General features: G+C 32.7%; 1 protein-coding gene across 1 annotated transcript in view; it reads left to right on the top strand.

Moving 5' to 3' along the window:
* Positions 1-14,373, top strand: part of LOC124369103 (RNA exonuclease 1 homolog) — a 146,543-nt gene that overhangs the window by 79,822 nt on the left and 52,348 nt on the right. Inside the window, exon 7 of the mRNA XM_046826845.1 lies at positions 12,789-12,935. Within this exon, the coding sequence (XP_046682801.1) occupies positions 12,789-12,935 (147 nt within the window). The remainder of the gene's footprint in view (positions 1-12,788; positions 12,936-14,373) is intronic.

The raw sequence follows: 14,373 nt of genomic DNA, 5'->3' as shown, positions 1-14,373 counted from the left end.
ATCGCGCGTCTCAGTTTTCTTAATGTGTCGCAATATCTGTCAGAGTTTACTGTTGTTCCTGTGAATGATGATTCTCCGATCTTCAAGCAGTATTGTCTCAACTTTTTCAACAACTCCATCTGAAACTGAAGGCCGTCCACTTCGGTTTTCATTGTGAATTTCCATGCGGCCTTCACTGAATTCTCTACACCATTTCCGAACGTGTTGAACAGATATGCAGTTTTCCCCATAAACTTTGATTAACTGACGATGAATTTCAATAGATGAAATCTGTTTTGCATTTAAAAAACGTATCACAGCACGAATTTCGCATCTGGCGGTAACAACGACAGGGAGCTACATCTTCGAATGCAGCTATGTCGGCACTGTTGGACGTAGCGAGGCGCGAGTGGTATGGATAGAGAGAGGGACAGCTGATGATGAGTAAGACAGTGTTGCCAGATTTCTCCCAACATATCGCATTCTGTCTCGGCGGCATAGGGAACCTTATTTTTCTAATACCCCTCGTATCATAAACGTCTATATATCTTTATATATATATTTCTTGTGTGCGTGTGTATGGGCCTAAACTCCTCCTAAACGGGTGACCGATTTTAATGAAACTTTTTTGTGTGTCTTCAGTTGGATCCGAGAATGGTTTAGATTCATAATTCGGTCCAATTTTGATAGTTTATTTAATTAATTTTTTTAATAATAAATTGTTGTTGATGGTGGAGTGTTTTACATTGGATCTGCGCCAGACTGCGCCACGACGACACGTAATACAAAGTGAACTGATACTTAACAGCTGTGAATATTTTCAGCTGAATTTCATCGAAGAGGCAGAAACATTTGTTCACATTATAATTTAGAAAGTTCATATTTTAAATTTTGTAAAGTGCTTGATCAGTAGTGTAATGAATGCAGATTGCAAAGATGAAGTTTTCACCAATTGTTCTACGTAAACATTATAATATACAAACACATTACACACAGCCATAATGTTTTTCTATTTTAATTCCAGGTTTTCCCGACATTTTGTGCTGCTATCAAATTTGGTGTGTTGTTTTGTAACATTCTGTAAATTATTGTGTGAGTGCTAATTGTTATAAACATAATAGAGATTGAAGATGTTTAAAGTGCATAAAAAACTATAGTTATTTATTAAAGTTATTGAACTCATTTTGCACATTTATTTGAAGTGAGTATATTGGTCGCATACCTCAAAAAAACTAAGTAGCATACAAATCAAAAGGTTGTGTTTCTATGTGTGAATATTGTTAACAGTTTAGATAATCAAGTTTTAAACTAATTGGATTTAAAATATTTGTTGTAATGTACATTTTTTTAATCTGCAGTCAGAATTGGTCACATAATTTCAAATTAAGTAGCATACAAATCACATGTGTGAATGTGAACTACTTATTGTTAATAGTGTAGGAGAATTGGTTTTAAATTAAATTCTGTTGGCCAGTTCCGACATTATACTGTAATTTTAAATTACTAATTTTATAACAAGTATATTTTTTTAATTTACAACTTAATTTATTTTAATGCTATTGAACAATGAACAATATTTTTTGTTAATCCTTCAGGAGTGTACATAAACAAATTAGATGGTTTTCCGATAGGGTTTCCCGACAGGCTGAATATAATTGTGGCCTCCATTACAGTCGAATTATTGATATTTTGAATAGCCTATCCAAACTACTATCCGAATTGGATTATAGTTATTTAAAGGCTGAAGTATAATAAGCAGCCACCATCACAATCGAATTATTGATATTTCTGAATAGCCTATCCAAACTACTGAATTTCATTATAGTTATTTATTCGGTCAAATTTAATTAAATTTTTAATTATAAATTGTTGATGTTGGAGTGTTTTTATATTGGATCCGACAGGACTGCGCTACGACACGTAATACAAAGTGAACTGATACTTAAAAAAAACAGCTGTGAATATTTTCAGCTGAAGTTCACCAAAGAGGCAGAAACATTTGTTTACATTTAGATTACGTTATTATAAAGTGCTTGATCAGTAGTCTAATGCAGATTGCAAAGTTAAATTTTCACCAATTGTTCTATGTAAACATTATAATATTACAAACACAGCCATACGTTTAATCAACTATAGTCTAGAAAGCATAGAGTTAGCATAAACATATAAAAATACACCACTTCTTATTTCAATATATTCTGTACTCACTTTGGAGGATAGAGATTATCCAGATATAAAATTGGAAGTTTTAGCTTTTAAGTGAAATTCTTAGTAAATTATTAAGTGTTGATCTTGGAAGAATGCGCTAACGATCGCAGTTTCAAATGTTTTTCTATTTTAATTCCAGGTTTTCCCGACAGTTTGTGCTGCTATCAATGTTTGTGTGTTGTTTTGTAAGGTTCATGTTTCAAAAGTAAATACGGCATATAATATTAAAATATAATAGAATGAAGTTTATAAAAAGTGTACTACGTGGGCCGCGTTATAAGTTTATAAAGGCCAGCCAACAGGCAAAAAGAAGACAATAAAAAATAAAACATCGTTTAATTATTGTGTGAGTGCTAAAAATTGTAATAGTACATTAATAGAGATTATTGGTCGCATACCTCAAATAACCTAAGTAGCATACAAATCAAAAGGTTGTGTTTCTATGTGTGAATAACTATTGTTAACATTTTAGATAATCAAGTTTTAAACTAATGGATTTCAAATAATTTGTTGTAATTTACATTTTTAATCTGCAGTCAATATTGGTGAGATAAGTTCAAATTAAGTAGCATACAAATCACATGTGTGAACAACTATTGTTAATAGTGTAGGAATTGGTTTTAAATTAAATTCTGTTGGCCAGTTCTGATACTATACTGTAATTTTAAATAACTATAATGAAATTCGGTAGTTAGATAGGCTAATCAGGAATATCAATAGAGGTTATCCAGATATAAAATTGGAAGTTTTAGTAAAATACACTTTTAACTGAAATTCCTAATTATTAAGTGTGCAGTGATTGATCAGTTTAATTTTTGGTTTATAAATAAATTGTTTTTTTATCATGGTATGTTTTAAATTGGATCCAGCAGAATGCGCTACGATTCGCAGTTTCAAATGTTTTTCTATTTTAATTCCAGGTTTTCCCGACAGTTTGTGCTGTTATCAAATTTGTGTGTTGTTTTGGTATCATCGTGTAATTATTGTGTGAGTGTAATTGTAATATTAAATTAATAGAGAATCACATGTGTCAATAACTATTGTTAATAATGTAGGAATTGGTTTTAAATTAAATAGGCTAAATCAGAAATATCAATAATTCGATTGAGATGGTGGCTGCTTATTATACTTCAGCCTTTAAATAACTATAATTTGGATCGTCCATTTTAGTACTTTAGATAGGCTATTCAGATATATCAATAATTCGATTGTGATGGTGGCCATTTATTGTACTTCAGACCTATAGGGAATACTTATTTAGTATGTTAGATAAATTAAATTCTGTTGCCAGTTCTGATACTATACTGTAATTTTAAAAATAATTATAATGTAATTCGGTAGTTTAGATAGATTAATCAGAAAATTTCAATAATTCGATTGTGATGGTGGCCACTTATTGTACTTTAGACCTATAGGGAATACTTTAAATTTTTATAGATTAATATTTTAGATACTATAGTTTATGTTGTTATACATTTTTATCTAGAAGTTACTTAATTAAAATTACATATTCAATAAGTTACTCATATTCATTGTGTACTATTATACAGAATTTAATTTTACAGAAAAATGCCACGTCTTCGTGGAAGAGGACGAATAGTTATTCAATCATGTGATTTATATGCAACTTAATTTGAACTTATGTGAACAAACTGTTAACAATAGTTATTCACACATAGAAACACAACCTTTTGATTTGTATGCTACTTAGGTTATGCGACCAATATACTCACTTCGTTCAATAAATTTTTCAAATTAGTTCAATAACTTCAATGAATGACTATAGTTTTTTTTATGTACTTCAAACATCTTCAATCTCTATTAATGTAATATTACAATTAGCACTCACACAATAATTACACGATGTTACAAAACAACACACATATTTGATAGCAGCAAAACTGGAATTAAAATAGAAAACATTTGAAACTGTGATCGTAGCGCATTCTGCTGGATACAATGTAAAACATTCCAAGATGGTCCACCCATTTAGGAGGAGTTCAGCTCCATACACACGCACACAACAATATAAATATAAAGATAATGAAATTCGGTAGTTTAGATAGGCTAATTAGAAATATCAATAATTTGATTGCGATGTTGGCCGTTTATTATAATTCAGCCTTTAAATAACTATAATCTAATTCAGTTCGTCATTTTAGTAGTTTAGATAGGCTATTCAGAAATGTCTATAATTCGATTGTGATGGTGGCCACTTATTATACTTCAGCCCTATAGAAAATAACTTATTTAGTATTTTAGATAAATTAAAATTCTGTTTGCCAGTTCCGATACTATACTGTAATTTTAATTAACTATAATGAAATTTGGTAGTTTAGATAGACTATTCAGAAATATCAATAATTCGATTGTGATGTTGGCCGCTTATTATACTTCAGCCTTTACATAACTATAATCTAATTCGGATAGTAGTTATATAGGCTAATCATAAATATCAATAATTCGATTGTGATGGAGGTCACTTATTATACTTCAGCTCTATCGGAAAATCATCTAATTTTGTTTGTGTATACTCCTGAAGGATTAACAAAAAATATTGTACATTCAATGGCATTACGATAAATTAAGTTGTAAATTGAAAAAATATACCTGTTATAAAATAGTTTTGTTGCAACTTTTTTACCTTCAGTATGATTAAGTAAGTTTTCATTTAAAACATCCTCTACATTTCACATCACTCATGTTATACTCACACACTATCGGTTGGTCGAAGTATATACAATATATATACAACCTACAGAAAAGGCCCAGTAACGTTTTGCCCTATCCCTATTGGTTAAGCTGGAAAACGCGTTTAATTGAACAAATTTTGTAATTATTACATAAGAATTTAGTTTTCCATCATGATAACAACTGAATTGTTGGCCCAAGTCAAAGTCTAAATGTTTTTTGAATTAGGAAGTGATGTGATCTACAAACCATGCTCTGAGGAATTATTTCTTAACTCTTAAGGTTTGGCCACAAAACATTCGCATATTTGAAATTCCATTGTTTTTTAAGTAAAATATAATGATTTGAGCCCGATAGCAGCTGAATGATGAGGGGTGACTCAAATTTAGTTTTACTATATATCATAAAAGCGGGTGATCTATAAAATGTCCATATGTATAGTTTAATGATGGATATGGCAACAATTATTTGATACAAAATTATGTAATTTAACACCTGGTATCATATTTAATGCAAATTTTATTCATGTGGACAGTACATGTACCAACTTTTATTTTTATTTTGCCAAAGTTTTATTTAATTGCTAGTCTAAACGGTACTAAAATGTTCAATTAGTATAATTCATGAGTTCCTAGAAGTTTTTAGTTATAAAGAAGATTATTTTTTTTTCTTTTATATTAATGTACTTGACTGAAAGGAGAAACTATTTGATTATTGATTATAACACCTATTTACTAACGTAGAATAATATTTGATAGCATGTTTAATTGGTGGGCATATTTAGTAGTGGACACCCTTGAAAATAAATAATGTAAATATAAATTTTTATTTTTGTTACAAATCTGTGTGTTCTACTTGCATGTAATTTATGCAATGAAGACTGGTACACCAGAACATCAGAAGTTATTATAAAAACGTTAATACATTATGTGGTTTTCACTGAGGCCTGGTTGAATGATGACTCCGATTTGATGAACATACCTGTAGATGGGTTCAGTTGCTACAGATCATACAATGGTCTGAATCAGAATGATGGAGTTGTTATTTATATTGACAATACAATATCAATCTCTACCTGTATTCAGTTGCCACAGGGAAGGATAGCCACAGGTTTGGCTCTAACCTTTGACTGGGCCTTGTCAGTTACTCGCTTTTTACCGAAGCCCTAGTTCTAGTTTGCTGCAATTCGTTGAGGGGATTGGTGAATTTTGTAATTCTAGTATATAGGATAATGTTTTTCGTATTTTGACAGGTGATATGAATTGTGATACTCTTAATCCGACTTCAGGTTCTCTGGAAGAAAGGTATCATGATGTATTAAATGAGGCAGGTTTCGTGAACCGCATCAATGTGGTTACGCGTCCACTTAATGAATCTTGTTTAGATCATTGCTGTATAAAACTCAAGAATCATATTTCTATTGGTTCATGTGTCCTGGAATCAGCCGTTACTGACCACCTCACTCTTTGTCCTGATATCTCATATACAAAACATATCAAACCTAAAAGTAATAAATTATTCTGTAAATTTTACAATTGGTATTGAATACATAACAATTTAAGGGAACAAAATTGGGATGAAGTTGTAAGTTCAGAATGTATAAACTGACGTGCAAATAAATTTGTATGGAAAATACAAGAAATAATGCAATCTAACTCAGAAAACTTTAAAAATTCAACAAAATATTTCAGGATAAAGCCATGGATTACTTCTGGCCTGATAAAATCAATTCGAAATTGGGATAAAGTTTATAAAAGGGCTCAAGAGAGAACCTTATAATGTTCAGTTAAAAAACTACTTTGTTTGATATAGAAACTTTCTACATTCGCTAATAAAAAAAGACAAATTTAATTATTATAAAAACAAAATCAATAACGCAGCGGATAATGCTAGGAAACTTTGGGATGTAGTAAATGAGGTGGTGTGAAGACCTGGAGTTAAGGAGCGGATCCCGATCGAGGCGTATGGTGATAGCGGCAAATATGCTGACCGCGTACTTATCAAAATAATCAGTATTTTGGTTCTGTAGGGGAGCAGCTGGCTGGTGCCATAGCACCGCGTGGGGTTATTGAGGTGGATGATGCAGACTACGCCGTGGAATCGGTATTTACAATGAAAGTTGTTTCTCAACAGGAGGTTTTTGATGTCGTTAAATCTTTGAGAGGAAGATCTGCGCCGGGCTGGGGTGATATACCAACAACATTACTCTAGGAATTAATTTATTACCTAATAGACCCCCTGACGCATATTACGTATAAATGTCAGTATTCGTACTGGAAAATTTCCTGATATTTTTAAAATCGCAAAAGTAATTCTAATATTTAAATATGGAGTGAAAGCAGGAATGGGCAACTTTAGACCAATATCTTTATTATCAAATATTGGTAAAATGATGGAGAAATATATTAAAATTTAACTTTTGGAGTATTTAGAACATGAACACATAATCGCTGACTGCCAATATGGCATTACATGAAGTAAAAATATTGGTGACGCTTTGTTTGATTTTACTAAGACCATAGCTGAGAAGTGTGGCAGTAAGAATTGTGTAGTTCTAACATTTCTAGATCTGGCAAAGGCTTTTGACTCGGTAGATAGGACAAAATTAATTTCTAAGCTAAAAACTATCGGGTTTGAAGGTACATTCGTAGATTGGTTCGTCAGCTACCTGGATTCTCACCTTCAGTTTGTGTTTATAAACGGCAGTAAGAGCGACAACGTAGATATAAATTATGGGGCTATACAGGGCAGTTCTCTTGGTCCCCTCTTATTTTTGATATATATAAACAATATCTTAAAATTAAACACCTCTGGCAGCATCTTCTTCTTTGTGGACGGTACTGTCTTGGTTTCTGCTGGCTGTACGTGGGAGTAGACCTATGGTATGGCATCGTGCGACCTGGCTAAAATTAAAAATTGGTTTTAAAATAATACATTAACTGTAAATGTAAATAAAACTAAACATCTACCAATCTTTTCCAAATCTAACAATGAACCCGTTCGAATGGTGCTTAGGCTGCACTCCTGTGGTGATCTGAAGGCTGTTTCCTGTGGGTGCGGCATCATTGAGGGAGTGGACCAATACAAATATCTAGGAGTAATTATTGACCATAAGTTATGTTGGGTCCCACATGTTCAATACAAGCAAAGACTCAGAAAAATGATCTACGCATTCTCACAAATAAGTGAATTTCGCCTACTTGCAGTCGGTGCTACAATATGGCATCTTGGCCTGGGGTGGTGCCTCCGCAGCTGTCTTGGAACCGCTGGCTGTCACTCAGAGGGTGATTATTAAAACGATATTAAAATAAGGGAGCGGATGCCTGGGTGAAGTACTGCAAAGGGAGTTTCCAGTTCTTAGTATCCGACAATTGCTTATTAAAAATCTCCTAATACACATAAAGAATAATAAAAATGATTTATTCTTCAATGTTCGGCATGAGTATCCGACGCGAAATTTACGATTAATTTTAGATTCTTCACTCCTAGACTAATTAAAATATTGAAAAAACAAATTCGTTCTATCTTTTGCATATAATCTATAGAAATTTACCCAATCATATATTAGAGGCTGAGGGGAGTAGTGTCGCCGCATAGGTATGAGGGTGGGGAAGTTTTTGATAGGCGCAGGAGTAGATGCAGCGGAGGTATTCTTGCTTTCGCATTACGCTTAATCATTTTATATTGTCTTGTGTGTTTGTATGTATGTGTATATATGCATATACAATGTATATACAAATGCTTATTCTGGTTCTTTCAAACCTCAATTGTAAATTTGAAAACACCCAGGCCACCTTATAGGCTTTTGTGTCACAAACATTTTATATATTTTATTCTGCTGATGCTACAACAGTCACTTGCATTCTCCGTAGGTTTGAGACTCTAAAATAGTAAATAAGAAATGTATAAGAATCATCAATTTATTAGTATAAATAATTAATTATTTAATCCGAGAAAATGTCAATTAAAATCAAAATCGATGGATTAAACCAACCACAATTATGACAATTATAAAAAAGCTGACTACTTTAAACCATTAGAAAATGAAACAATGCATTAATCCATTCACATCGACTACCGTTTATCAAATAGCCAAATCAAGTTGTAATAGATTTAAGTTGTTATTTGTGTAATAGTACTCTACAGTTAGTTACTGTGAGTTATTCATAGATAATTAAGATACCAACGGATCGATGAAGGTACTCGTCCCCACTCACAGATCTTATAGTCTTTGTGGGATCTTTTCACTGTAAATATATATTTTGTCAACTGATTGTCACTTTTAGATATGTGAATAAATCAATTCATTCATTGAATTCATAGTTCATTTTGCGTATCTGTAACAATTAACCCCAAAAACACTCTTATAATAAAACATTAGTAAATAGGGATAGATAGATTTTAGAATACCAACATTCCCGAAGGTATGAAAGTAATAATTTACTATTCCCATTGGACCAACTTTATTTTATACAATATAAGTACATCTTCTGCTATAGTTTTAGTAGATAGGGATGGAATATATTTTCAGTTCAGCTCACTAAATTATTTTATTCATTCAAATCATTTTACGAATCTTAACACCCTGATCAAAAACGGATAGATATGGCATTAATATACGCGTATAAAGGCAGAGCATATTAATCTGAAAAGCCTCCTTCTTAATTACTTAACACCCAGTTTGGAAGGACTTCTTACAAAATTTTATCCCGGATAAATTTGTTAAATGCATAAATATAAGCCTGGTTCCACTTTTATGAAGATATAGTTCAATGACGGACTATATTCCCCCACAGGAATTGGCTGAGTGTTAGCGGAGCATCAATAGTAGATAAAGACAGAGTGAATTCTATTTATTTTCACAGACACAACACCCACCTGTGTCATATCCCCAAGGACAATGATGGGATATACAACAAAGGTCAAGCACCTTTTTATCGTATATCCTTCAGTAACCTAAAAAAACTGTATCAAAGGCAAAATCAATGTGGTAAATTGGCAATTTTAGGAGTTTTAGATTTATATGCTACTAAAATTTGTATAATTCGATCCAGTTCCAGATTGAGCTTGTATTACTATTTGAACTGGTGAGATATGTTTTACTATATCGATATAACCCATCTGGTCGATATACTTCCCCAGGAAAAAAACCACTTGTTCTTTTAACCTCCAATTATATTACCCCTCCATCCCGGGAATTTCCTGATCAATTTAATAATCTGATAAAGATTACTGACTTCGCTTAAGTACTCTTCAGGTAATGAAACAGCTTGTCTCATAACACACTGTGGGGCAGACTTACTCAGTATACAGAGTCTAATCCACTTCCTGGTATGCTAGAAATTTAAAATTTAGTACAATTGTAGCTTAGAAGGTGAAATAGCCCGAAAATATTTGAAAGCCGGTCGGTTTTTATTTTTATTTACACTAAACAATTCACAATATTTGACCAGTGCAATCTTTTCTCCCAAGCTCTCTCGTAGCTCAGAAGTCGTAGCTCATCTCTAATAGCAGAATTGACAGAAAGAATTAAATTTCCGACAGGATAGTAGGTCCAGTCACTTCCTGTCGTACCTCCAATGAATAAGCTACAAAACGCCCTCAAAGTCAAAAGTTTGGTTAAATCTGGAAAATTAAACCAACTACGGTCTACTTTTCACTTCTTAGCAAACCTAATCTCGAACTTTAGTTATCACCAAATTCTTCTTGTCTCCTAATTTTGCGAACCCATCACTTAATTGTTTTACAAAATCCATTAGATATTTTTATATATCACACATCGTTAGGCTGAGCGTTAGTGAACCATTATGACCCACATGATTCTTGAGAACAGATACAGCTGTGAACATGAAATTTGGAAACCTCATGTCGAATTTAACCAATCACCAAATCGCTCTTATCCCCAAATTTGCTAACAACCCACTTAGGGGCCAGCGAACCGAAGGCGAGTATATATATGTGTCACAACACTTGTGTTCATAAAAGGGTGTCACAAACTTCTGTGTGTGATAGTATTCATCAATTCACAATTCAAACAAGTAATTTCCTATAAACATAGGTCGAGAAATGTCTTGTTTAGCCGCTAGCTGCCATTTTGTATTTTTTTATATAAAATCTATTATCTCTAAAACCAGTTAAGCTAAAGAAACCAAATTTGGTATATATTTTTCCTCCTTGGGGCGGCCTACTGCCATGCACTTAAGCCTCAAGGGCTTTTTGTGCACCCCGTAAACACACGACTCCGTGAAGATGCTTCCTCAGGTGACCATGTCCCGTGATAAGACCAATAACCCGAGAAGACATTGATTTATTTAGTGAGAGAAGGTCCGACGCCACTCTGGAGGAAGGTGACTGTAGTACCATTCTGCTCATTCTCAAGCCCGGATGCAACCTCCACCTTCTCTCATGCTCCGTGCGAACCCATTTCAAAACAGCCCTAAAGGTTCACACCTTGGAACACCGCAGAACGGTTGAGGGCCCATCATAATTGACACTGAGCCCCGGTTGGCCAGGGCATGAGCTCTTTCGTTCCCAGGGGCACATTTTGGCAAATCCGGCACATAGTTTTGAATATGTAAGAAGAAAAAAAAAAAATCTGTTATTTTCTTTCATATTAACTGAATGGTGTTTTACAAACGTTATCAGCAATAAATAACTGATACCTCTCAACTGTAACAAGGTTGTTGGAATCATTTGTAGTTTTATACCTTTAGATAACTTTCGATGGTGGCCATTTCAAGTTAAATAAGTATTCAATTAAACCATTATAAGTGAATATTTTTACAAATGTAATTTTGGATTAATTTTAATTAATTCAAGTCCACATTTCTACGATCAAATCAAATCATATATTGTCAAGATCTAATGTACATACATATAACAACGTCAAATAACTAGTTGTCTAGTTGTCAATAAAGATTTGAGTAACAATTTTTTTACATACTTCTTAAAATAAGTTCTACTTAATTCTTTTATATCTGAAAGCAATGCATTGTAGAGCTTAATTCCTTGATACTTGAAACTGGATTGGGTGCTTGAAAAATTACATTTTGTTGTTACTAGATTATTTCTATTACGTGTATAGTAACTATAAATATTACTATGGTTAGAAAGGTAGTTAAAATTATCTTGTATATACAAGAGCACATATAATACATAAATAGAAGGCAGTGTTAAAATATTAAGTTTTAGAAAAAGAGGTTTACAGTGTTCATGGTTTCCTACATTACATAGCAACCTTACAGCCCTTTTTTGTAGAATGAATAGCTTGCTTGCAGCTTGTGAGTAACCCCACAAAACAATCCCATAGGTTAGAAAACTGTGGAGATAAGCATAGTATATATGCAGCCAAAGGTCTGAGGAAATAACACCCTTTATAGATCTAATTAAGAAAATGCCCCAGGCAATCTTAGAAGCAGCATAATCTATGTGAACTTGCCATTTAAGATTAGATTGGATGTGTACTCCTAGAAACTTGAGACTGAAATCATTTTTACTGGGTCTATAAGCTAGTGTTATTTGTACAACATTTTGTTATTTGTACAAATATATATGGCTATAACAGTTTTTGTCTTTTAAGGTTTCAAGATTATGGACTTTCTAAATCTTTGAAAGTGTTACAATTGCATTAACATGCCAATATTGAGAGTTGTCCTCCCATCAGCGTTGTGCAAATGAAATATCTAAACTAATAATGCATCTTCAGTTTGACATTTCAAGATGATGGCTTCATGTGAAATTTACCTTTCTCCAAACTGAGCTGAAAGGGATATTTTTATTGAGACCATGCACAAATCAACAGAATGTTTGACGTCTTTCAATCCAAACCAATTTCAAGCAATGCATATACAATTATTGATTAGGGATTACTAACGTTGTCTCTTTGCAAGTAATTTGATGAATAATTTCAGGATGAACCTCCCCAAGTTGTGAAAACTAGTCATCCACAAAATGCTGGAGCAGACATCGTCACCAGACAACAGTACATGGATCTGTTGTACCAAGCTGCTAGGCAATTGGTAAAACCTGGTGAACACTATAGCTCTGCCAGAGACAAGGTTTGTGTTACCAGAACTAAATACTATAGTTTAATCATATTCCAGTTTCAGTTTACTATTCTATTTTTTTATATTTGATAAAACATGTTTAATTTTTCCTCTCTTTATTGGCTGAGCATTATCAAAGCCTATCTCTTGAGAGGGTGGAAATATTTAATTTCTGTCTTTCTCCCTATATGTGTGTTTGTACACATGATGTCTTGAAAATGAACTCACTGATAGACATGAAATTATTCCTGAAGTTTCCTTTCTCCATGAGGAATACAGAGTTCAATGATGGTGCATGTCACTCCATGGGATTTCTGAGTGCTAGCAAATATTTTTACATCGGTCTTATAGGTAACCACGATGGCAGTGAGAAAATAGCAGAATAAATAAATGTTCAAATAAACAAAGTACACTTATAAGAGATTTTAACAACACGGATATGAAACCCAATTTAGTGAACAAAAGTGTGAATGTGGCATGTAGTCAAATATCTTGAGAAATATTTCATCTGTAGACTTGACATTTTTCATGAAACATCATTTCTACTTAGACAAGAATGACTTCTATGATGATGCATGTCTAACCATGGCTGAGCGTCGTTTAAGCCTATCATTCAGTAGGCTGACAGAATTTCTCCTTTGTTTGCCAGGGGATGTACAAAGTTCTTTTCCGTATGATTGTCTCTCGTTCTATCTGTTAATAATGAAATGATCTTGAACTTTTGCATTGTACCTCAGCGAAGGCGACACATGTTATTGTGTACTCCTACCTTTTCCTAGTAACACTTGGTAGGTGTATATTATACTAAACCTTCATCCTTCATATTTAGACAATCATATTTACATTTTTTTTACCTTGCAAAATTGCAGTTCCCCTAGACCTTGTTGGCCAAACAAACAAATGGCTTATTTTACGCTCCTGATCTGATGTGTCTCTTATAGTTTAAGTGACTCACTAATTAAATGACATATGAATGTTTGGCATGGTTTTTTAATTTTCATTTAATAAGGATATTACAATGTTTATTCATCAGGGTTTGTGTGAACATACATTAAAATGGTCATGGTGAATTAAGAAAACTATTTAATCAGTTTGCATTAGTTTAGATTATGAAAACAATGTGATCTTTGTTTACTACATTGTTTAAGCTTTGTTAACATATAACTGAATAGCCAATTCAAAAGATCTGAAAAGAAAAATTATTAATATTTCAATTCCTGAAAACTAATTTATTTAGTATAAATATTTGCATTTGTCAATTCTATTGTAAATGTTGCCAATCAAAATTTGTCGGTTAGTGTAGTAACTCATTTTACTAATTTGTATTACAAAATTATTTATTAAGAAACCATCATCATGAAAATTCAGTTGTCTTTTTTATGCTGAATCCTGAGATTCCAAGTATGTATGCATTCCAAGTATGTATGTATCTAAGTTATTGTAGTGTACA

This window comes from Homalodisca vitripennis, chromosome X (assembly GCF_021130785.1).
Source record: "Homalodisca vitripennis isolate AUS2020 chromosome X, UT_GWSS_2.1, whole genome shotgun sequence".
In the NCBI taxonomy this organism is placed as follows: Eukaryota; Metazoa; Arthropoda; class Insecta; order Hemiptera; family Cicadellidae; genus Homalodisca; species Homalodisca vitripennis.
Note: the sequence above shows the minus strand (reverse complement) of the source record. Positions and strands in the feature narration are given on the sequence as shown.